The 25161-nt window shown below is 42.8% G+C and overlaps 1 protein-coding gene across 3 annotated transcripts in view; it reads right to left on the bottom strand.

Moving 5' to 3' along the window:
- Positions 1-25161, bottom strand: part of CRACD (capping protein inhibiting regulator of actin dynamics) — a 107153-nt gene that overhangs the window by 9460 nt on the left and 72532 nt on the right. For all 3 annotated transcript variants that reach the window (XM_069977649.1, XM_069977648.1, XM_069977647.1), the window contains 7 exons: positions 12437-12572; positions 11936-12097; positions 11271-11339; positions 10392-10565; positions 6136-9052; positions 2027-2217; positions 348-501 (listed from right to left, as the gene is read on the bottom strand). In XM_069977649.1, the coding sequence (XP_069833750.1) occupies positions 348-501; positions 2027-2217; positions 6136-9052; positions 10392-10565; positions 11271-11339; positions 11936-12097; positions 12437-12556 (3787 nt within the window). In that variant the 5' untranslated portion in view covers positions 12557-12572. The remainder of the gene's footprint in view (positions 1-347; positions 502-2026; positions 2218-6135; positions 9053-10391; positions 10566-11270; positions 11340-11935; positions 12098-12436; positions 12573-25161) is intronic.

The following is a 25161-nucleotide window of genomic DNA, read 5'->3' as shown; positions in this document are numbered from 1 at the left end:
ACATTATGCATAGTGGCCATTAAATAGCTGTTCTCTAAAGGTTTGGCTGACAGCCAACTCTCCAGATATCCCTATACACATGAATGTTCAGCCAAACCTTCAGGGGAGAGTTAATACTAGACAGCTCTGCTAGCAGCTTATCTCTCCCAGAACAATAGAGTCAGGTAATACAAAATAGCAGGCCATTCTCACCTCCTCCACCATCTGTCGGGGAAGAGTAAAAAGGCCATCATACACTTTAGACAGACAGCCATATTTGCCGAGGTCGGCGGGTTCGTCTGACGTTTGTCCACAGTATATAGGCACCTTAAGGCTCTGCCTATATCTATGTTGGAGGCTTCATATACCTGTGACAGATGTTGGAAGAGTGTTGGATTTCTGCAGCTGTTCCCTGCGCTGGAGTCTAGTCACCACTGTCTCACATTTCTTCTCTTCCTGGGGTATTGGCTTCTGCAGTGAGCCAGATCTGCTTCTGTATTCTCCAACGTACACTGCAGATGTCTACACAAAACAATAAGTGGGAATATAAGTGACAATATTTTATCATGAAAATAATAAAAGTATGTGCGCTGGCTCTGGTTAGTTTTTATCTTAAATATTATTGACTTTCCCCTAAACCAGGTACATGTAGGTGCTGGCCATTATAAATATGAAAACATCCAAGAACTTTAAAGGGGAAATGTCAGCAGGTTAGACAAATCTAATCTGCTGATAGCCCCCTTTAGTGCCAAGGATGCTGAGGAGGAAGGTCCTGTGCTTTTAGTTGGGGTAAACTTCGCTGCTGACCACCCTTAGGAGCACTGCCATGTCATCCAGCCTGCCCCATCCATTGATTATCATGAGAAAAGGCGGGCCGGATGACGAGGCAATGCTCCTAACAGTGGAGCGGGGTTTACCTCAATTAACAGCATGTGACCAGGAAGAGGGGGAAGTAAGACACATACCTTCCTACTTTGGCATCTTCTGTGCAATAGGGAGCCATCTGCAGTTTAGATTTGTCTAACCTGCAGATAGTTCCCTTTAAAGGCTGCCCAGCATTGGGTAGACCTTTCTAGATTGATTCCAGAATCTGCACCACTCCATAGGTTGTGTCAGGTATTGGAGCATAAAGGCTATTGACATCTTTGCAATGTTTTTGCAGATGAACTTTTTCTCTCAATGTTAGGGAGGGTAAAAGGGCTCCACACCAGCTCAAAGAGTTGATTGGGGGAGGGAAACTTTTAAGGACAGCTCTCACAGGCAGCAGAGGGGGAGGCATACAGATGCGGATCCGCAGCGGATTTGGCGGTGCGTATTTGATGCTGTGTTCATTCATTTAGTTAAATCTGCTGCGATACGGTAGGTGTGAAGGCACCCTTAAAGGGGTTATTTAGGCTCACAAAAACATGCCTAACAGAAGCAGAACAACTCTTGTCCTCAGTTTGAATATGGCTTTGCAGCTCAGTTTCATCAAAGTAAATGGAAGTAAACTTGAGGACAGGGATCGTACTGTTTTTGCAAGAAAGGAGTTTTTTCTAATCCTGGAGAACTTCTTTAAAGGGTAACTATCAGCAAGTTAGATTCTTCTAACCTGCCGACAGTTCCCCTATTGCGCAAGGGGCGCAGAGGAAAAAGGTATGTCCTCCTCTGAAAGGTATGTTTTTCCTCTGCGATGTTCCAGTGCAGTGTAACCCTCCGTAGGAAACACCATTAGGCGCATTGCCCCACCCCTTCTAATGATAATCGATGGAGCTGGTGGGTCGGCTCGGTGGGTTGGGGGTGGGGCAGTGCTCCTAATAGTGCTCCGGACTGAGGGTTACACTACTAACAGAATGGGAAAAGCACCATGGAGGAAGGTAAGAGACATACCTTCCTTCTCAGCACCCCGTGTGCAATAGGGGGCTATTAGCAGGTTAAATTAAGTAAACGGAGCTGAGCTGCAATACTAATCAGCATCTAAGAGTAGCTCTATGTTGGGAAGAATGTAGACCCTTTCATAAATCAATTGAAGTAGCATTTCATTTGTGCCATATTCAATCAAAATTACATTTTCTTTTGCTAGCTTGTCAGCTTGCTTGGCCTCTCTTGCTTGTCGCCTTTCCTCCCTGGATGCTTGCTGCTCACGAAATCCTTTTTGCTTCTGTAAAGCAAGTGTGATCCAGAGTGGCTGAGCGGATTCCACTTTTTCCATCAGTCTTGTGCCATCCAGTGAATGTCTGCTTTGAAGCACTGGCCTGTCTGTAAGAACAAATGACATAAACATATATAACTTTAAGTCCTGTTATGCTAAACACACCCATAGGGCTCTGTTTACCCAATGGTGGCCAAAAAGCTTGGCCTATTCACGTTTGCACCCGCATCCGAATTCAGCAGAAGTGAAGATCATCAAACATGGTGTAAAGTAAAATTGTCTCAGTTGCCCCTAGCAACCAATCAGATTCCACTAGATTTTCCAAAGAGTCTGTGAGGAATGAAAAGTGGAATCTGATTGGTTGCTAGGGGCAACTGAGCCAGTTTGACTTTACACCCTTAGGGTATGTTCACACTGAGCAAATACGGCAGAATTCCGCCGTGCTCAGTGTCCCGCTGTGAGTGAATGAGAGGGCGCACTCTTCTTCACTGCCGCCACTCTCTGCTCAAAGAAGTGACATGTCACTTCTTTGAGTGGAGAGCGGCAGCTGCTGAGGAGCACGTGCTCTCCTATAGACTGGCTATGGGACACTAAGACAGGCGGAGATCCACCTGTTTTACTCAGTGTGAACATACCCTTAGTGTTGGCTCACATATATCACATATATTGATAATCCTAAATACATCCCTACCTTATTGTTTATAATAGGAAGTAGGGATGGCCTATGGCTATGGCTGTATCCCAGTTTTCCAGGCAGTCCTCCGGCTGTATCCACCCTCTCCACGGAGGTGGAAGACAGTGGGAATCATTGCCGAGAGTTCAGGTTTGTACGAACCTAAACCTCGGCAGGTTCGGACCATCCCTAATAGGAAGGTAAAACATTACCCCCCGATGTATCTCACTACAGCTCTAGAAAGTACTACAGTTCTCTCCCAAATTACTGCTATCGCTGAAACAAATGGGTAGAGCCACTCGGCTGAGTACTGCTTCTCCCTGCTTTCCTCACTGCAGAAGACCGATTGTATAGAAAGTCAATGAGACTGTCTTCTGCAGCTAGGAGAAACAGCACTGCACTACAGGAGGACTGAAAAAGACCTAGAAGAAAAAGAAACACCCTAAAGTGCTGCACTCATCCACTAACACACACCAATAGCTTTCAATGGACCCCTTTGAGTCTGTTAGGGTCCACTGCTAAATCTGTAGTTCACCTGTAAATATTGAGTCTGCAAAGCCTAAATTTTGTCTTCAATACTGTTACTGTAATGCTGATTTCTTTAATGCCATGTATTGTAACTGACATGGGAAACCTGGCAGGCTTCATGTAGCTAGGTAACTTATTACATAATAAAGCAAAGAGAAAACGACCAGATTCACTAGACAGGTTAAAGGTTCATTTTACAGGAAATGTGTGTGAAAAATAATCAGCTAACTAGTATCAAAGGAGATTATAATGGCCAACTTCATTGTACCCCTAGCCAGGACTCTAGGGGATATAAAAAGTTGCTGATAAGGCACTTTATTATATTTTGTGTCCTATTGTACAGAAATAACCAGGGAAATAGGATAATTACTCTCTAAGACCTGGATTACAGAGTTGATGCTAGTGGAGTAAGGCCGGTTTTAGTGAGCCATAAAATAACTGCATTTGAAATAGCATTGCTTTCCTGTCTGCCCCAGTTCTAAAACCATCAAAATCTATATGTTTTGTGTAGTTGTGAGTCATAATCTCTGTGCTTCCAGTTTGAGCAGTTGCTCAGTACTACAATTCCCAAAATGCATTGCTTTCCCTCAGCCGTTTACCACAGCCCTCCCACCCTGCCTACTCCCCTCCACAGCACTCATTCCAGTTCCACACAGCAAGCCTGCAGAAGCTGATTTGATCACTGTCTGTTCCTCTGATTGTGGCATAATTCAGCATGAGGCAGCATGCTGTAAACATACATCTTTCTTCCCTAAGGGTGGGTTCACACGTACAGGATCTGCAGCAGATTTGATGCTGTGTTCACTTAGTTACATTAAAGGACAACTCCCGCGCTAAGGAAAAAAATCAAAAACCAATCAGAAACCTAGCTTTTATACTTATCATCCCTCCTGAGCTGTCACTGTTTGAATTTCCCTCCGTCTGTGTACCTTCTGATTTTTAGTCTTGTTCTTCATTTCTTCCTTGCTTCCTGGTTTCAGCTTCCCATGATGCACTTTGGCTGCTGTGACAAGCCAGCCCCCTGCTGTGACACTGCAAGTGCCTGCCCCTCCATTCACTACAACTCCCATCATACACTACACATGACCCCCTCTCTGGCTCTCTTCAGTCAGGCTGCTATATACACACACTGAAGCTGCACACACATACTTTCACCTCACTGTAGTGTACATTCTGCAGGATGGTCGTCCCTAATTAGGTCAGGGCAGCAGGGGAGAGATAAGACGTCTGTGTAGCTGACATGCCGGGAGTGAGGAGAAAGATAAGCAAGTGACATCACTCACTCACTGAGTCCACTCGGCAGCAGGAGGGAGTATGGGGGAGGGGGTCCTGTAGCTGGTTATGTGCCGGGAGTCAGTCACGAGTCATTATTGAGTTGCAGAATGACAGATGGCTTACAGTTGTTCAGCCAATGGGAGCTGAGCAAGCCTAGTCACCTGACCAGGCAGGGGAGGGGGAGGCTGGTGTGACAGGACCTAGAGCAGCCCTCCTGCTGATGACTCATCGTCACTAGAAGGAGCTGATAGAGCAGCCTGGTGACGACAGTAATTAGGTATGAAGGAGTTTCTTACACTTCCTGCTGGGGGGTTGAGGGGGGAAAAGACAGGGAAGGAGGACAGACAGGTGATTGAAGCATATTACAGTGTTATATAACTTTGTAATGTGCTTCAATTACTGGGAAAAAGTTTTTCATGGGAGTTGTCCTTTAAAGGGGTATTTCGGGCAAAATTTATTTTTAATATGTTATTACAAAAGAAAAGTTATACAAATCCCTAATATACACTAATTATGGGAAATGCACATATGGTGCTTTTTTCCCTCAACTTAGTAGATCAGGCAGGCTCACTTCCTGTAAATAAAAGGTGACGTCACGTCTCAAGTGCAGGGTCCAGCAGGTATGCAGATGTATGCATCTATATAGATGTATCAGTGCTTTCTCCCTCTCTGTGCTGGCTGACTCACCCTGCCTCCCGGTCCCAGTGTGGTCAGCGCTCCTCCAACTAGCTCTGAGCCCACCCAGCCACCCCGTCCTGTGCAGGAGCGCTCACCCACCGTTCGCTCCCGGCGGGGTGAGAGCTCCTGTACCTCCCCATCCAGCCTCCCGTGCTCTGAGCAGCCCGGTCCCTTGCAGGAGTGCTCACCCGCCGTTTGCTCCCGGCGGGGTGAGCGTTCCTGCACCTATTCCGTATAAATCAACCAGTCCCCTCTCAGATACCCACAGCGCAGGAGCAGGACCAGGCGTTGGGGTAAGCGCTGAGGCGCAGTGGGGCACAGAGGCCTTCCTCGCTTCGCCTCAGTGCTCATCCCGACGCCCGGTCCTGCTCCTGCGCTGTGGGTACCTTACCTTTGCGACCTTGAAGGGATACTTCCTCAATTTTTTTTTTCTTTCAAATCAACCGATGTCAGCAAGTTATACAAATTTGTAATCTACTGCTATATAAAAATCTCAAGTCTTAAGTGGTTTATTCTTTTCTGCTGCTCTGCTGCCACCTCTGTCTGTGACAGGAACTGTCCAAAGCAGGAAATATTTTCTGTGGGGATTTGCTACTGCTTTGGACAGTTCCTGACATGAACACGGACAGAGATGACAGTAGGGAGCATTGTGAGATGACAGTAGGGAGCATTGTGCCAGACTGGAAACACCACTTCCTGCATAAGTAGTGGAAGTAAATTACAAATCTATATAACTTTCTGAAACCAGTTGATTTGAAAGATTTTTTTTTTCCCTGCTGGCGTACCCCTTTACTACACCAGAAGTCTTCACTTCTATGGGTGACATTAACCTTGTAATAAATTATATGCGTTTGAGATATAATTAAATTACCTCTTCCTTTCTCTGGTCTTTTTTCTGGTTTCTCCCTCCAAGGGATTGATGGGAAATTTGCTTTATCTGTTCTGTCACACTCAGGACTTTCACTGTGTTTTGAAGAAGGTAAAGCAGCACTGACTTTAATTTCCTCGGTAACACTTCTTTTTTCAGTTTTATCTAACTTTTCTCCGTGTGAATCATTTGCATCTGTTTTGCTCAGTTTCGATAGCGGGGAGGATGGTGGAGTTGGACTGGAAGGTTTGGGAGCGAGGGATGGCTTGTGGATGATCGGTGACTTAGGAGCTTTGTTGGGTGATGACAGATGAGGACTTGTAACTGGGGTCACTGGAGATATCAGGGGACCATGCACGTTTTCCGGTGGGTTGTTTGAGCTATCTAATAAGACTTTAACAGGGCTGTCGTTCTTTAGCTTAGTAGGGGATACAGATAATTCTTTGTGGGGTAAAGTCCTTATTTCGGTTTCCTCTCCTGCAGTAAATGGAGTAGGAATACCTTCAAAGCTGTCACCTGCACTATATCGTTTCTTCCGCTTCTGTTCATTCTGAGGATCTGAATGAAATCTCAAGGAATAATGTGTCCTTCTTAGTTTGATGCCAAATGGAGCTATTTTCTCCTCAGTTTGTAATAATTTATCTGTTTTTCTTATACCGTTGGCCACTTGTGTATTGATAGAAGATTGTCCTTCCAAATGACTACGACGAGGAGACTGAGGTGGGTTGGGAACCAAGAAGGATGGAAGATCTTTAGAAAATATACAACCTTCTGCACCGTCTTCTATCGTGACTTGCCTTTTATTTGCCACCACTTCTTGGACACTCAGTGCCCTTTCTGTGAGCCTTGCCTGTGCTGCATTGTCAGGTAACACTGTTCCTATATATTCTTTACTTGACTGTATAACTGAGTGCTCAGGACTAAATTCAACAGTTTTGGCAGTTTCTGGAAATTTCTGCCACGCTGGTGTTATAGAAAATTTAGCATTTGCTGACATTGTCTTTCGCAAAACGTTATGGGATTCACCTTTACCCTTTCCTGCCAAGTCATCACTAGATACACGAGGATCACTTTTATTCTTCTCAGTCACAGCAGCATTTTCAGATTTGTTGAATATTTTTGACCTAATAGAAGCCCATTCCGCCATGACAGACTGATTTTCCAATGTCTCTGAAGTGTATTTCGTTTTACTGCTGATAGGTTTAGTATTGCCACTATCTCGTTCATTTTTGGTTTCAGAAGTATCTAGTTTCCTCTCTTCTGTCAGTCCAAGCAATGTCTTACAAGCTGTGTCCTTAATCTGATTGAGGTTTACAGCCGTACCGCACAGTTGTGCGCCCGTAACCAATATTGCAGTATGAGGAATGCACTGGGAGGATGGAAGAGCATGGGAACTAATATTAGCTTTCGTTTCCTTAGGGTCTGGTGTATCAGGGCATGTTGGTTGCTCTTTTACTACAGTGACTGGAGATAAATGAACCTTCTCAAATATAATCTGCTTTTCACCTGATGTGACTTTAAATGTGAAAGGTCTTTGCCTTTGGTCAAGCTCCTGCCATCGTAGTTCTTCATTACTCTGTCTCTGTTTTGAGTCCACATCATTTTCTTTACTTGCTTCCTCTGCTTTTAGCTTTTCTGGTTGGTGTTTCTCTTTAATACTGCTTTCATGATCTTGAGAAGAATGCTTTGCTTCTACCACATTCTTTTTAACTTCCTCATTTATCCGATCTTCTTTCTGTAAAGGTTCCTTGTGTGCCAATTTCTTCTCTTCTACTAGTAGAGCATTCTGGTCTTCCACTTCAAGCCCTTTCTGCTCCTCAGCCACCTTATTGGTTCTTTGTTCGTCCAAGTCACATCTCTTCTCCTCTTGTTCTAGAACTGATCTCTGTTCTGCTTCATGTTTTTTGTGTTCTTCTGCTTTCTGGGAAGTCTTCTGCAGCTCTAGTTCATGCCTTTTATTTTCCTCTTCTATCTGAAGTTGCTCCATTTCATACTTTCTCTGCTCTAGTGCAGCTTGAAGTGCTTTCTGGTGTTCTTGTTCATGCTTCCTCTGCTCCTCTACCATCTTAAGTGCTTTTTGCTGCTCCATTTCACTCTTCCTCTGCTCTTCTGCTTTCTGCTGCTCCGCCTGGCGCTTTCTCTCTTCAGCAATCTGAAGTTCTTTTTGTTGCTCCAGTTCACGCTTTCTCTGCTCTTCTGCCATCTTAAGGATCCTCTGCTCCTCAAGTTTACGCTTGTTCTGTTCCTCAGCTTCTTGCAAAGCCCTCTGTTCCTCTATTTCACGCATTTTCTGTTCCTCTGCTGCCTGAAGAGCCTTTTGTTTCTCCTCTTCACGTCTTTTTTGCTCCTCAGCTTCCTGCAAAGTTTTCTGTTGTGCTTCTGCTTCTTTCTTCTTCACCTCCTCAGCTTGTTGCTGTGCTCTCTGTTGCTCCAGCTCACAAGCTTTTTGTTCTTCTGCTAACTTAAGACGTCTCTGCTCCTCCAGCTCACGTTGTCTTTGTTCATCTTGTCTTCTCTGTTCTTCTAATTCTTTTAAAATTTGTTCAGCCCGCAGCTTCTTCTCTTCCTCACGTCTGCGCTGCTCCTTCATTTCATTTTCCTTCTGTTCTCTCATCTTATTTTGGAGCCTTTCTTGATCAATGTTCTTAATGATTTCCTGTCTTCTTAGTTCTTCTTCTGTTCTACGTTTATCAACATCTAACATCTTTTCTTTATCTATTTGTCCACTTTCTTCATGTTTTTCTTCCCAATCTTTTTTCCCTGGCTCAGGAATCGGTAATCCAAGGGCTTTTCGTTCAAAATAGTTAGCCATAATTATATCATGTCTGGGAATATCCATTGAGTGGTACATGGCTTTGTTAAGAGATCGACGCACAGTCAATCCTGTTTCATGTTCGTTGTCTTCAATGCTGTAACAGTCCTGTAGAGAAGAATAACAGTTCTGTAAAGGAAAGCATGTATAAAAAATACATTTTAAGTTGATTTCCCTAACATAAAACTTGAGCTATTCTAAATTTTGCTGATATCAAATTGAATCTGCCACTACTTTCATATTGCCTAATCCACAAGTCATCAAGGCACATGTTGGTGGCTTCTTCCTGCCCCACCAGCCTTGATTGATAGATCTATCCCTATACTCAAAGTTAAATAGATCTATTAATCAAGGCTGGTGGGGCAGCGGGAATCACCATGAATCATAGTTTGGGCAGCCTGGATGAAAAATAAGGACAGACAATAAGTAAATAAGGAAAGGGTAAACAATGTCTGGAAAATAAGGCAACACAGAGGTCCAAATCTACTAAGAGTATCTAATACTTAGACCATGGGAACTTAGACTAGTTTGGGAATGCACCAGATTTATCAACGTGTATTATGTTGTTTGATAAATCTGTTGTATCCTTAGCCTGTCTAGTCTACATTTAGATCAACTATTGGAATAAACTGCCCCAGAATCTGGACATTTTGGCACAATGGCCCAGATTAACTAATATGTCTCTGCCAGAATTTCTTGAAAAAGTGACACATAGGACTTTTCTCCATATTTATTTAGCATTTTAGACACTTTTTTTTCTGCCTGTTATGAAAAGGGGTGTGGCTTATGTAAAGGCACTACTTTGCACCAAAACATGCTCCTGAATCTGACTTGAAGCCAAGTAATAGGTGGTGTAAACATTGCAGCAAAAAGCTAGACAGTCTTTTAGTGGGACAGATTTATCAAACAGCCTGATAAATCTGGCACATTTAAAGATTGCCTAGTTTAACTTGCATACTTTTTACATGCATTAAAATAGTAATGGCATATATCCTTTAAACTCTGTAATGTTAGATAAAAACTGATTATAGTGCAGCATTGTGCACAATAATATATTTTTTAAATTACTTTAATTTCCAGTTTAGCCTTTAAATGGCTGTTGACCACGTAATAGGAGACTGAACATCCTGCTCTGTCTCAACACATGACCCAGAATGTAATGTGATTTCACAGTCTTGGGTCTCATGCATGCTGTTAAGACAGAGCATGACTCTCCATCCCCTTGTTGTTATGGGAAGTCTGGAGTGCAGAGACCATACTGCTCTGTATAGCTATTTACAGGTTGCATTAAAAATTTACAGGTTGCATTTAGAAAAATTATTATTGTGCCCAATGCTGCAATGTAATGATTCTCCATGTCACTTTACCGGTACATAATAAAAAGGGACAGACATCTAAAATGCATTCACCTATAAGAATCAGTATATAGTACATCAGATTACATTACCTGGGACATCCCTCTGAGTTTCTTTGACACTCTCTGATTTTTTGGCTTGACGGAAAGTTTGTGTTTAGCGGCACTGTTATCTAAACAAGCAGCAGAACGAGGAACAGCGTCCAAATTTATAGATTCTATTGTGCCAGATGGTCTTTTTGTTCGAGATGATTTTACTGGAGTGACCTGTAACACAGAGAGCAGACATGGAAAACTCTTATTTTGTGGTCACATATTTTTCTTTTGTTGCCAAGCAAATGTCACACATATTGCAATTACCAGATATACATAATTCCAGTTAGGTTTTTTAATAATTATTATTATTATTATTTTTTATAAATCCACCTGTCGGACATTCAGCATGTTGTACAAGGCTGATGTGTGCATAAAGGAAAGAAGATCAACCCTGGGTGCTAATTTAATAGCACAAAATATATGGCAGCGACCATCACATCTACTTTTTGTGTTTTTTTTAACCCTATTGGTGCCTCAAGGCTGTAAAGTCCCAACCCATATGGTCCATTTCCAACAAGGTACAGATAAAACTAAAATAAAACTACAGCAGTAAAGGTCCCAATACACCTTACACTTTAGACAACTGAACCTGGCGCTCATGGCAGATTCGGATATCAATCTAAGTTGTATGGGGCCGTCCTGAACAATGATAAATCACAGCTGACCCCTTTGTTCAGAGAGAGATAAGCCGTAGCAAAAGCACTCTTGCTGCAGCTCACTCCCCCCTTAGAGAACACAGGAACACGTGTGCCAAACGTTCCAGTGTATGGGCAGGATAGGCGGGGGGTGGGAAAGATAACTGATGGACAAACGATTGTTTGGCTGTCAGTTATTGAAGGTGTTTGGGGGCCTTAAGAGAGAGCATAAAAAAGTAACCTTCTCCTCTGTCTTGTGTTCTGGTTGAGGAACATTCTTGTTGCCATGAGAACTTGGTGACCCAGTAATCTGAATGAAGGTAAAGAAACAACATAGAATGGTAAGTTCATATATAACAAGTAGTAATATTTTAAAACTACAATATTACATCTAGAAAAAAGGCCAGCAGTAGAACCAGGGAAATCTGTGCAGTTGCTAGATCTACCGATCTTAACTAGGCACTATCACTTTAAATAAAACTTTTGGCATGTTCTAAAGACATGTGACCTGAATGTTCAGGTCCCCACTGACTGTTATACAGACCTGGGGGAAGTGTTTGGCTAAGTGCTTTACATATTTCTGCTCACTGCCATCTGCCATAACAGAAGGCAGGCTCCTTAAAATTACAATGGAGACCGTCTCCTGCAGCGAAATGGAAAAAAAAATGCAATGGGGAGTAAATCGCTTGGTCAAGCACTTCTCCCAGACACAGACCAATCAAAGCATTTCATTTCTTGCTTGGACATCTTATGATCATTGTAAAGTGTACCTGTCGTGCAGACGTGATTTGATCGGTTGTGGTCTGGGTGTTGGTTGATGCCATAGTTTTCAATGTATGGGTGCAATGGGTGCAATCTCTTAGTATCACATTTGCTCTGTGTTAGTACTTAACAGTTTAGTCTTACCATATTGCCACTACTTAGAACATCACGTCCCCCTAAGCTGTCCATGGTACTGTCTTGTGCTTCCTCCATTTCTTCTGTTGTAGCTTCCAAATCTTGCATCCTCTTTATTGGAACACTGGCTGGCGGTGGTTGTCCAAAGCGAATATTCTTTCCCAATTGTTGCTAAAGTGCAATAATTGAAACATAAGTATTTATGAACCTATAATAGACACATAGCCGTTCCCTACTTCTTACCTTGGTTTTGTGTGTATTCATGCAGTGTGCCTACAATAGTGAAGCTACCACAGACGTGGATGGTCAGATTGAAGTGTTTAATGTATGTTTTTTTTATTTTTTTGTTTTGTTCGGATTACTTACTTTTATGTTTACATAATAGAACAAATTATTTATTTTCCCTAGGAAATCTATAAGGTGTATAAATCATGTAAGACTTTCCCTTCCATGAGAACATTTACCACATTTTTAGGAGACTTAACAGGTTGGCACCAGAATTGACTTTACCTGGAGTGACTTCACTTTCCCCACACTGTGGTCCTGTGATGTAGCCTGTGTTTCTTGTTCATCTTCAGCTTGCCCATCTGGTATGAAAATACTGTCATGAGAAAAGGCTCTTGTTCCCATGCTATTGGCCAGGAATCTAGAACGGATACATGGGATACTGTCATATGGTGCAGAAAACCCTCTGACATTCAGAGCTAGTAGACATATATGTATCCTTTTTGATACTGCTTACAGTTTTTTTCTAGTACAAATAGAACAAGTATTAAAGTTAAGCCTCTGCCAGACTCCTCTACTGGCAGGTTATCTTTATGAACACAAAAAGACTGGGCGGATAAAAACCAACATGCCTTATCCTTCTTTTCCTCATTATCATCTGTCATAGGAGAGTTCCCGTATACATCAGATGGTTGCCCAGTCCTAGCCGAGTTGGCAGGCTCAGCCAACATATATCTTATTTGTATGGGGGGCTCTATTATATTATCTTTTGTAAGAAAGCATTACTACTTTGTGGCATTTTCTTATAATTTATTGCGTAAAGAACACTTAGGGAGATTTATGAACAATGATGTTTCATGTGCTACTCTAAAAGTCAAGTTTGTTGAATAAACTGTGCTGTTCCCCTTTTATAGATTAAGGGTAGATTTTACTTAAATTACTTAAGGGTAGCTTCACCCGTACCGTATCGCATCAGATTTTCTGCTGCGGATCCGCAGCAGATCTGACTAAGTAAACGAACACAGCATCAAATCCGCACTGTCAAATCTGCTGCGGATTTGCTGTGGATCCGCAGCAGATTTGACAGTGGAAATTTAATGCTGTGTTCGTTCATTTAGTCAAATCTGCTGCGCATCCGCAGCAGAAAATCCGCTGAGATACAGTATGTGTGAAACTACCCTAAAGGGGTATTCCAATCTCTGCTTGTCATCCCCTATCTACAGGATAACAGAATAACAAGTTGAGAAGTTGATCGAAGAGGGGGGTCCAACTGCCAGGACCAGGGGCGGATTAACTTTACCATAGGGTCACCAAGCCTGGGCCCCCCACCCCACTGTAACTAGCTTGGCGTTCATAGTACAGGACAGATAATGTCATGATGTCCTGATTTTTGCAAAATTGCCATTAAAAAAAACTGATTTTTGCAAATCATGGCAGAAGTGTAGCCAGGAGACAGTACACCACTGAAAGTATAAGTCTTTTTGGGTGGTCATGGGCCCCCCAGGAGCTCAAGGCCCCGGGCTGCCGCCTGAAACGGACCTATTATAATCCACTACTGGCCAGGACCCACATTGCTACTGAGAAACAGGGACTCAATCTTACTCACTGTGACAGGACAGCCACGGCTCCATTTATTCTGTAGGGGGCTGCTAAATGCTTTGTTCAGAGGCCCCATAAAGAATTAATAGAACACAGTCTGTAGTGGCCTGTGCTCCACTCATTGTGGATCGATTGCATCCCCATTCTCTAGATCAGTGGGGGTCCCAGCGGTCAGACCCCCAGCAATCAGCTTGTTTTCTATTATCCTATAAATAGATAATACCCTCCAGTTTTATATTTGTGTATGAAAAGCCATTAGTTTCTGACATTTTCCACAAAAAGGGTGTGCATCATAATTTGCAACCTTATGGAACCTTCATCATAATATGCAACTTTATGGGAAAAAAAGGGAAAAAATATCGGATCTGTCCAAATTATGCCGCCCTCCTAGTGGCAGCAACAGCCTGTCAAGAATTTTCAAATATAGTACAGCACAGTATATGAAATACTGAATAAATCATCAGTGCCCGGTACCAAGGATATAAACCATAGAGACCATACTGAATATATTACAGCGCAGGAGAACCTGTTTCAAAGTCACTTTGATTTTTATTATCAAGCGGCAACATGAAAATGGTAAAAAACATAAATTGCATAAGAAGAGTTCAAAGCAATCATTTATATTTACAGAGAACACCACCTGAAATACTATTGCAATTTCATCAGAAAGAAGGCGGCCACTTCTGGCTATGGTAAATACAACACTGCAGCAAGCTGGATTCTCTGCAGTCATAATCTCCTACTTTCTGCCACTGTAATACACTGCACAAACCTGCCGGTTATAGCTGCAGCACTTCTGCCTTGTGTGAATATAGCCTTACAGTTAAGTCAGCAACCAGCTGCTATACATGTGACTGATGCCATCGCCATGTATTAACATTTTCCTTCTATGACAACTCAGACTAGATAAGCATATACCTGTATATACCAGGTATACTGTTACACCTGGCGATAATGATTAACCAGCTAAGTTACAGATTTATCATTACGGCAGCATTTTCACAGCTGCTGAATATTAGAGGATGTTCAGGAAAACCCTGTTTTCTCACAATGTCAGCTTCATAAAGACACAGTTGATATAAACTATTCTATTAATCTGAGGCCCTGTCCACATCACATTTTGTCTCTACACAAAGGACATGAATATAAACTCCACAGCATATCCATAGACTTCAATGGACAAGACAACTATATAAGTACAGATATAGCAGCTGCCCAATAAATTATAGTGGGACACTATGTGGTTATTGTACAGAGCAGCCAGGGTTGGACAGTGTTGGTGTGCTACCATTGGCGGCAGCTACATCGCTATGTTCTTTATGTCAGTATATTTGTTAGAAGACAGAATAACCTAGTCTATTCACCTGTAACTCTATACATTCACATACTGTAAAAAAAAATCCTTTCATTCCTTTTTTTGTATTTTAGTTAGGTTTATTAACACATAGGGCCACATGTATCATCCGGCGAACGGATGATTTTCGGCGGAAAGTGCCGATTTGCGTATTTTTTTATACGCAAATGGCCGATTTGCGAATAAAATATTCGCAAATCGGCACTTTCCGCCGAGTACGCCAGGGGGCGGAAAAGGGGCGGAAAGTGGGCGGAACGGAGGGCGCGGACTCAGAGTCCGCGCGATTTATCATCCGTTCCGCCAAAATGTACGCCGAAAACCTACTCCAGTCCTCAGCTGGCGTAGGTTTTCGGCGGTGCGCAACGGCGCACACGGGATTTATGTAGAGGCAGTCCGCCTCTACATAAATCTCCGTAGCGCCGGAGCTGCGGGGGCATTTTTACGTCCGGCGTAAAAAACGCCGGACTTAATAAATGCCTCCCATAGGGTTCATATAAAAATAAAGATATTAATTTTAAAAAAAATGACAACTTATAGTTTTTTACATGTAATTTAAACTGTCGGACCCTAAAAAAAAATCAGTTTTGGAAACTCTTATGAAAATTTGATAATTTGCTGATACATTTCTAAGCCCTGAAAAACCCTAAAAAAATAAAATTTGTTTACGAAATGAAGTCAGAATAAAGAGGACATATTGTTAATGTGGAAAAAAAAACAAAAACAACACATAGGGTTCACATAAAGAACGTGAGTAGTATCCCATTTACTCCTAGCACTGGACAATAATTTGATTGAACTCTCCTGCTGCATTATAGGAGCTTATTAGGGGGTGTTAGAGTTTCCATACACCCTATACTTTTGTCACCGTTCTCTGGCTGCAGCTCAGCCCTCCCCTCCCTATAGAGAATATAGGAACGCTCGGCCGTGTCAAACTTCCTGTGCATGGGGAGGATGGGCCAGATGGGAGAGAGAACAGGCCTCTAGTCTGTGCCTGACAACCAGCTTGTTGGCTGTTTCCAAAAATAATATATTTCCAGCCCTTGGTTGTAATATATAGATTATTTTTATACATAAATTATACCATGTTGTTCAAGAGTGGACATGCTCTTTAAAGATTAATCTAACCTGCTGATATGTCCCTATTGTGCAGGGGTAGCTGAGGATGAAGGTAAGTCTCTCTGCGCAGTTTGTTGTTTAATCAGGCGTTTAGTAAGGCCGTTTGGACCCCTGGGGGTAGAACTGGTGCTCCCAGAGCACTAACCCATTAGAAACATTAGAAGGGGCGGGCTGGCAGGGAGAAAATCTGTGCTCCACACAGCTTTACTAGCCGCTGGATTAAACTATAAACTGCACAGAAATGGAACCGAGGATGAAGGTAAGATACTTTTTTCCATCCTCAATGCCTCGTGCACAATAGGGACAAATCAGCAGGTGGAATTCGTTCATTTAATGGCTATGCAAAAAATCACTGGCAGACAGGGGGTTGCAGTAACATACTTACCCGTCCCTGTGCCCCCATAGCACCGCCCTCAAAGCCACGGGATGTCATTTTCTCTTGGGTTCCTTGTACATCACAATCCAGCTCCTGCTGCTGCAATGTTTGAAGGATTGGCCGTTTATCCAGTGACTGCAGTGGTGTCCTGCCCCAGTCACTGGATTTACCCATCAGCTGGGTATGTGACATTGCAGCAGCAGATGCTGCAGGTGACTGTCAGAGATTGGTAAGGCAGCGCTGCTGAGGATCCGGGGATGGGTAAGTATACTTTCTTTTTTATGTTCCTGCACCTCCCTGCCTGCCAGTGATTTTTTTACTGATAAAAAAATTACTGAAAAAATAACTCTATAATTCGTACACTTCTACCAGTCATATTTAAAGCGAATGTACCACTAGGCAAATTGACTAGACTGGCCCGGCATGAAGTTCTGGAGGTGGGCCTGCGGGCCCCCAGTGTGACTATCTCCCCTCTCCTCTAAGACGTCACAGAGGGGGTTTCGCCAAACAGGGGGCCGCCGGGCCTACCTCCAGTGCTTCATGCTTAGCTGGTGCTTAGTAATAGACCGACTCCGTGCACAAGAACTGTGCGGCGGTTTAAAGGGGTTATCCAGCGCTACAAAGACATAGCAACTTTCTTCTAGAGACAGCCCCACTCTTGTCTCCAGTTTGGGAGGGGTTTTGCTGCTCAGTTCCATTGAAGTGAATGGAGCTTAATTGCAAGCCACACCTGAACTGGAGACAAGAGTCGTGTTGTCTCTGAAAGAAAGTGGCCATGTTTTTGTAGCACTGGATAACCCCTTTAAAAAAACAAAGGAGCGATGTTACATGGGGAAAGTTACACTCTGGAATTAATCTTGTCAATTGTTATCTTAAAGGAATTTTCCCAATTAGTAATTAAGTGTTCTTCATGGAAATCCTTTGGCTAGTTGGGTATTCTAGGAGTTGCAGTTTTGGAGCAGCAGGAGACCCATGGGTTGGGGAACGCTGCTCTATATATATGCACACATACAGTCATCATATATATAGAAAGCCATCGCTGCCTCCCTGGTGGTTCTTGTGTTGCCTTTAAACCAGTGTCCCTGTTAGAGTTCTTCCATAATTCTGCATCTGGAAAATGTTTCTCATAATTATCTGTCATACAATTGATTTCCTATTTCTTTCTGCTTATTTGTTACTCTGCAATTGAAAACACATTGGGGGATATTTACTAACAAATCTAAAAACACGATTTTGTCAATGATGTTTTGGCATAATTTCCAATCTAATGTGTTTAGTAAAATTTAGGTAAATTGTCTAATAGCGTAGTAAATGTGTCTTAAAAATAATGGTCTTTTAATTAGTCTAATAAATTCACCTGGTTCGGAACAGACATAGTGATGCGCCAATATATGCGTCTTTTTTTTTTTTAAATTGCGCAGTTAATAAGTATAGCTAAGGGTGCCTTCACACCTACCGTATCGCAGTAGAAAATCCGCTGCGGATCCGCAGCAGATCCGCAGCAGATTTAACTAAATGAATGAACACAGCATTAAATACGCACTGTCAAATCCGCTGCGGATCCGCAGCAGATTTGTAAATGCGGATTTGATGCTGTGTTCATTCATTCAGTTAAATCTGCTGCGGATCCGCAGCGGATTTTCTACTGCAATACGGTAGGTGTGAAGGCACCTTAAAAAAGAATTCTGGTGCACTTTCGATCTAATTAACAACAAAATAATCTAATTCAAAAAGTCGCATCTAATTTGAATAGTCTTGTCTAAAAAAGCTTCATAAATTCATATTAGATTTATTTTGAGCGCAACTAGATATATTAGACTAAAAACAGGCGCAATTAGTTTGATAAATGTCCCCCATTGTCTATTTCATATTGTTATTGCTTGCAGTGTTCTATTTTTTATTGCTATGAGCCTTCAAACTTCCGGCAATTCTGATGTTTCTTTAACACAGTGACTTATATGGGCTAAATCTACAGGCTATTACCGGCAGCTCCTATTACAATGAGTCAAGAGAACACAATGTATAAAAATACCCAGGCAATACAATGCACCATTTGCTGCAAAGCACCTGTGTAGTAGGGAATAATTAGCATTTGGCAGGTATGTATTATGTCTTCTTATAAGGCCTTCTGAATGCAGCCTTTCTTGTCACTATAAATCTATTCAGCAGTATGTTTCATTGCATATACAAAATAGCAAAAAGAATAGAATAACAGAATCTGTCATTATACCAGGTATTGGGGCGGTATCCCTGGGAAAATGACATGCATTTATCAACCTGCATAATGCTAAAGGACTTCTTTTATAGGTGAGAACCTAAGGCAGATACAGTGCAAACATAAATAGTTACAGTCATGACTAGGAACCACTGGTCAAACATGAATAAGGCAAGGTTCACATCTGCTTTATTTTGTCTGTTCTGCTCCATCTCTTGCATGCTGGATGTCAGGGGTGTCTGGTGGATCTCAATGACTCTGCAATATGATGTTCATTGTCTGTTGTTAGTGGAAATCTGTCTCTAGTAAGAGTTATTTAAACCAAAAGATGTGCATACATTACTTTGTCCATACGCATATTATGCATATAGAAAACACCAAGATGCGCAAGGATCGAAAAAATGCTGGACATCATGATCTCCCAAAAATATATCCTTTATTGACACAAAAATATATTAAAACCTTACAATCAATAAAAGTAGGAGGCAGTACAGAAAACCAGTATGGCAAGGGGACTACCACTATGCTGCATAGCTGCTGACCAACCTATATAACTATATAGAACCAATGAACAGCTTACAAAGATACATACACTTGTATACCTGCGACCAGGGCCGATTCTAGGTTTTCTGCTGCCTGAGGTGAAACCTGAAATGACCCCCCCCCCCCCCCCCAGTGCCCATACCACTCCTAATTAAAGGGTCATTCATCTATCTATACATTTTTTGCCAGTTCTTCCCCCCCATGCGTCATATACAACTGTGATTTGTCTGTAACTGTATACCCCTCACCGTACTGGTGTTCTGTACTGCGTCTTATGTTTAGTGATTTTAAGGTTTTAATATATATATTTTGGGAGATTATGATGTCCAGCTTTTTTGATCCTTGTGGATCTTGGGTTTCTAGTAAGAATCATACCAAGACGAAAAACAGCAATCAGGGGCAGGGCTTGGCTACTGCTATGTGCAGAAGACAGAGTGAGAGTATTTGCTGAAATAGGACCTTGCAAGCATACTACATCAATAACCTCTTATCCCCTAAGGTGCAGAGTGCAGGGTCTGTATAGTGCATTTTCACCAGCACTATGTCATGGCATAGCAGGAAGGAGTATGTGCTGTACTGTGACTGGCCAAAGAAGTCAGTGTAAGGAATGAATGTGACTACAATCCAGCTCTGCCCCCCATGTAGGGGGTTCTCAGGGGTTTAGTAACATCACAGAGAACATATTTAGTCTTAAGAAGAGATGTCTCGGGGGAATATGATATATTTGCACAGGCATATTTTAATTTATGGTGAAATGTTCTTCTGTGTAAAATCCCCTTAAGGGTGCCTTCACACCTACCGTATCGCAGTAGAAAATCCGCTGCGGATCCGCAGCGGATTTTCTACTGCGATACGGTAGGTGTGAAGGCACCCTAAGGGTGCCTTCACACCTACAGGATCCGCAGCGGATTTTCATGCTGCGAGTTTGCAGTGAAATCAGCTACGGATCCTGTACTGTGAAGCTCAATGGGTCCCATACATGCAGCGCATCCGCTGCCTGCATGGGACCCGGCCCCTTTAACCCCTGCGCCGCCGCCGGCCGCCTGCAGCTTACAGCCCCGGCCCCCTGAACCCCCCCCCCACACGCCCTAAGGGAGCGTTCACACGTCCAGGATCTGCTGCAGATTTGATGGCGCAGATTTGAAGCTGCAGATTCAAAGCAAATCAATTCTGGGCCATCAAATCTGCTGCAGATTCAAATCTGCGCCATCAAATCTGCTGCAGATCCTGTACGTGTGAACGCACCCTAAGGGATCCACAGCAGATTTCATCTAAATAACTGAACCCAGCATCAAATCTGCACCATCAAATCTGCTGCGGATCCTGTACGTGTGAACGCACCCTTAACGACAAGTGGGCACTTCCTCCATCTGTAGACAAAAAGATTCAGTCTTTAGACTTGACAAACCATAAGAACTGTCAATCTTTGGATTTAACACCTCAGGAGCTGATTTAGCAGAAACTGTTAAAGAATTCAACAAAGGCTTAGATAATTTCTTAGAACAAAATAAGAAAAATGCTTATGAAAATATATATGGAATTCTTGCATGAATCGATCTGGTCCAATCATTGTTTAAGATCAGGACGGAATTTTTTTTTATACATCGTCCACATGACAGCACCACATGGAGGATGTCACCCTTGACCTAACAGGAACAGGAAATACAGAGAAAGGTTAAAAGGGCACTTCCCCAATCCGACCTCAGTGTTTTTCCTGTTCCTGTCAGGATCAGATGGAATACAGAGTTACCTGTGATCCTTCCAGGTCATGGGTCGGGACGATAGCCTTAGGATGCGGTCTGGAGTGGTCCTCTCTTCCCCCTGCAAGGTCCGGTCTTGGCTCGGTGTCGGGTCCCCCGTTGGATCCCTCGTGGTCCCGGTCTCCCTGCTGCGCTCGATCTGGGTAGATGCAGGGAGACGGTCCAGGTTGCCGCTTCCCCTCTCGCACTTCGGTGCTCCTGGGCCTAGGCGCGCGGCGGATGTGACGTACGGATGATGTCAGACGCCAGAGCACGATCCCCCGTAGGGACTTCCGGGATCGCGGCATGGCGTTTTGGCACCAAATTCAATAACCTCCTCCTATCCAGAGTGCGGCGGCCGGCTGGAATACAGATGGACGTACAGGAGGTGGACCGGAAGTTCGGCAGTGGCATCAGGTGACTCGATGGGCGCCAAATTCAAATCGGACCCAGCTGTATTTAAGGGTAAGATGTCTCTCTCTCTCTCCTTGCCATCATGGATTCTCCTGCTGCTACGGGAGAGGCTGCTGAGTCTACTGCTACTGCCGGCTTTGTGAGTTAACCCCTTGGGGTCTCTTTTACTTAGGAAAAGCGATCCTTTCTGCTGATTCCCTTTTCCTATAATTGTTTCCTTGGCTCCCTCTTCTTTCTCTTAGGGAGAAAAAGAGACACAAAAGAAGCCAAAAAGTAGAAGATGTGTGGGCTGTAATGATAAAATACCTGATAATTATGCAAAGCAACTATGTAAAGTGTGCTACAATAAGCTGCATCCCTCTTCACGTGTATCCATCTCAGAGGAACTGCGCAAGGTTATTTGTCAGGAAATTAAATCCTCTATGTCTAAATTAACCCCCTCTGCTGCAACTACTTCTGCTTCTACTTCCACTTCTGCTACCACTTCCCCTGCTCGCAAATCTCCACCTCCACCCAAAAAGCGCAGATATGTTATATCAGATTCTGAGTCTGAGGAAGAGAAGGAAGCCTCTGAAGAGGGTGAAATTCCTACTGATCCCGCCCCTAAAGAGTCTGGGAAATTTATTTCTCCTCTGAGGACTCAGAAACTCTAATTAGAGCCATAAGAAGTGTTTTGGGTATTGATAATTCTGAACAGCCTGTGTCTATTCAGGATGCTATGTTTGGAGGCCTTAAGCCCAAGGAAAAGAAAGTTTTTCCCGTTCACAAAAATATTAAAGACCTTATTAAAGCAGAGTGAAAGGAGCCTGAAAAAAGACTGTTTGTACCTAAAGAATTTAGTAACAGGCTAATTTTTGATGAAAAAGATACTGAAACATGGGCTAGTATTCCCAAAGTAGATTTTCAAGTATCCCAGATATTAAAAAAGACATTGCTTCCTTTTGAAGATGCCTCCCAGCTAAAAGATGCAATGGATAAAAAGATAAGGAAATCCTGGGAAGCTTCTGCAGCTATTAATCCAAATATAGCTGCTACAAATGTATCTAGGGCGCTCTTCATATGGTTGGAGCAGTTAGAAGCACACCTGGGAGGTACTACCTCTCGGAAAGACATCCTTAAAACCATCCCTATGCTGAAATTGGCAACATGCTTCTGACGAATCAGTTAGGATGGCCGTCAAGTCAGCTGCCCTCTTGAACGCAACTAGAAGAGCCCTTTGGTTAAAATAAAACTGTGTCAAATTCCTTTTGAAGGTGATCTACTCTTTGGTTCCTTTTTTGAGGAAATCCTGGATAAGGCGGCTGATAAGAAAAAAGATTTCCCTACACCTAAACAAGAGGAAATTCCTAGGAATGATCCTGGATTCACACCTACAGAAAACATTCCTGCCGCAAGGCAAGGTGAATGCATTAATGACAAACATTGCCTCCTTCAGGAAGAAAATAATCAACCACAATTCGGAAGGCCATGTCCCTCTTGGGTTCAATGACGGCAACCATCCCAGCGGTACCTTGGTGCCAACACCATGTTCGCATCCTAAAAGCCGACATACTTCATGTGTGGAACAGATCCCCCCTAACGTTGGACAGACGTATGTCAATTTCACAAAAGGTGAAGATTTCACTCCTCTGGTGGCTGAAAGGGTCCAATCTGCGGAAAGGTTGCCCTTGGATTCTGGATGGATGGCTTGTAGGATGCGAACATGGTGTTGGCACCATTCAAGGCAATGTTTGTGAAATTGACATACGTCTGTCCAACGTTAGGGGGGGATCTGTTCCACATATGAAGTATGTTGGCTTGTAGGATGCGAACATGGTGTTGGCACCAAGTTACCGCTGGGATGGTTGCCGTCATCGAACCCAAGAGGGACATGGCCTTCCGAATTGTGGTGGATTTTTTCTTCCTGAAGGAGGCAATGTTTGTGAAATTGACATACGTCTGTCCAACGTTAGGGGGATCTGTTCCACACATGAAGTATGTCGGCTTGTAGGATGGGAACATGGTGTTGGCACCAAGGTACCGCTGGGCTGGTTGCCGTCATCGAACCCAAGAGGGACGTGGCCTTCCTAATTATGGTGGATTTTTTTTTCTTCCTGAAGGAGGCAATGTTTGGATTCTGGTACCTTGGTGCCAACCTTGGTGCCAACACCATGTTTGCATCCTACAAGCCGACATACTTCATGTGTGGAACAGATCCCCCCTAACGTCATCTCCCTTCACCCATCACACACCAGTACATTGACATTTTTGTGTATGTAGATTGTAAATGTATGTTTGATGACACTATCTACTCCTGACTGCCTGACTCTGTACTGAGACAGAGACTGACATATTCAGTTCCCAGCAAGTAGAGTAAATTCTTTATGAGAACAGTGGTCCAGATTTGGGTCAGATGCTGTTCAACAGTTCGATGGCATAAGATGAAAACACATCTAAATTTTTACAATTTGTGCATCTTAGTACAGTGTTAAAGGGTTTATCCAGGATTAGAAAAAGCACAGCTACTTTCTTGCAAAAACAGCACCACCCCTGTCCTCAGAATGTGTGTAGTATCACAATTCAGTTCAATTTACTTCAGTAGAACTGAGCTGCAAAACCCAAACTGAAGATAAAAGAGAGGTGCTGTTTCTGAATAAAATGGCAATGTTTTTTTAAGCCTTGATAACCCCTTTTAAGTGTTTTATTTTTTTTTCCTGAAGCCCCATCCCTTTCAAAGTAAGGATAGGATATAGGTTGATTTAAGTTGGACTGCCCCTTTAAATATGTAATACATCTTTAACCCTGTTTTACCTACCTTGACCTAACTACTCTTGTGGCTTTTCTATAACTTGCTACATGTAAAGCACAGAGAGCGAGACACATTTACAACTGAGTTTTTGTTCCCATCACACATTTTTTTTGTTTTATTCCTTCTCCCTGTAACTTACATTCTTGTTTGTGGCTAAAAATCAAAAGTTGTGAGTCTTAGTGATCTATGTGGAAAAATGAGATCTGTGCAGCATGAGGAGGGGCTCCTTGAGAACTAGAATGGAGATTAAGGCTATGGCTGTATGTCAATTCCTGATCGCACATCCAAGATGGATTTTTGTGGCTGTGGGGTTATGGTCAAGGTACAACACAGCGGTCTCTGGTGATTTGTGTAGTTTTAGCCTTAGTTATTACTATTTGTAACATGTACAAAACTTGATGAGGAATATAGAGTAGTCTTACAATATTGCCAGGTCTGAGCTGCTGCTGTTTTCTGTCTAATCTATGACATTTGTCATACAGGGTATAACTTGCCTTTTTTTTGCCGATACACATAACCTTGTCATAAGTTACAGGGCAGAGGCTTAAAAACCTGGCAGAAATACAGTACATTAGGCTATGGACAGGTCTGACATTGTTATGCATGGGAGAATTAAAATTATTAACTGCATAAGTAATGTTGATTAAAAATAGAAAATACCATATAGTGTGTGTGTAATAATTAAAAAAAAAAACAACTCTTATTGGGACTAGTTGTATTCTTACTACCTATCCCCCTATTCCATCAGTGGCTCTCTAGAGAAGTATATACATTGATTTATTCTTTCTAGCCAATTTTATACAGTTGTATCCATTGCACTAGGGTGGAGGACAGCCTCTCATATCTCCAGAAGTAACTAAATAAAC

This window comes from Dendropsophus ebraccatus, chromosome 7, assembly GCF_027789765.1.
Source record: "Dendropsophus ebraccatus isolate aDenEbr1 chromosome 7, aDenEbr1.pat, whole genome shotgun sequence".
In the NCBI taxonomy this organism is placed as follows: Eukaryota; Metazoa; Chordata; class Amphibia; order Anura; family Hylidae; genus Dendropsophus; species Dendropsophus ebraccatus.
This window is presented reverse-complemented; position numbering and strand designations above follow the sequence as displayed.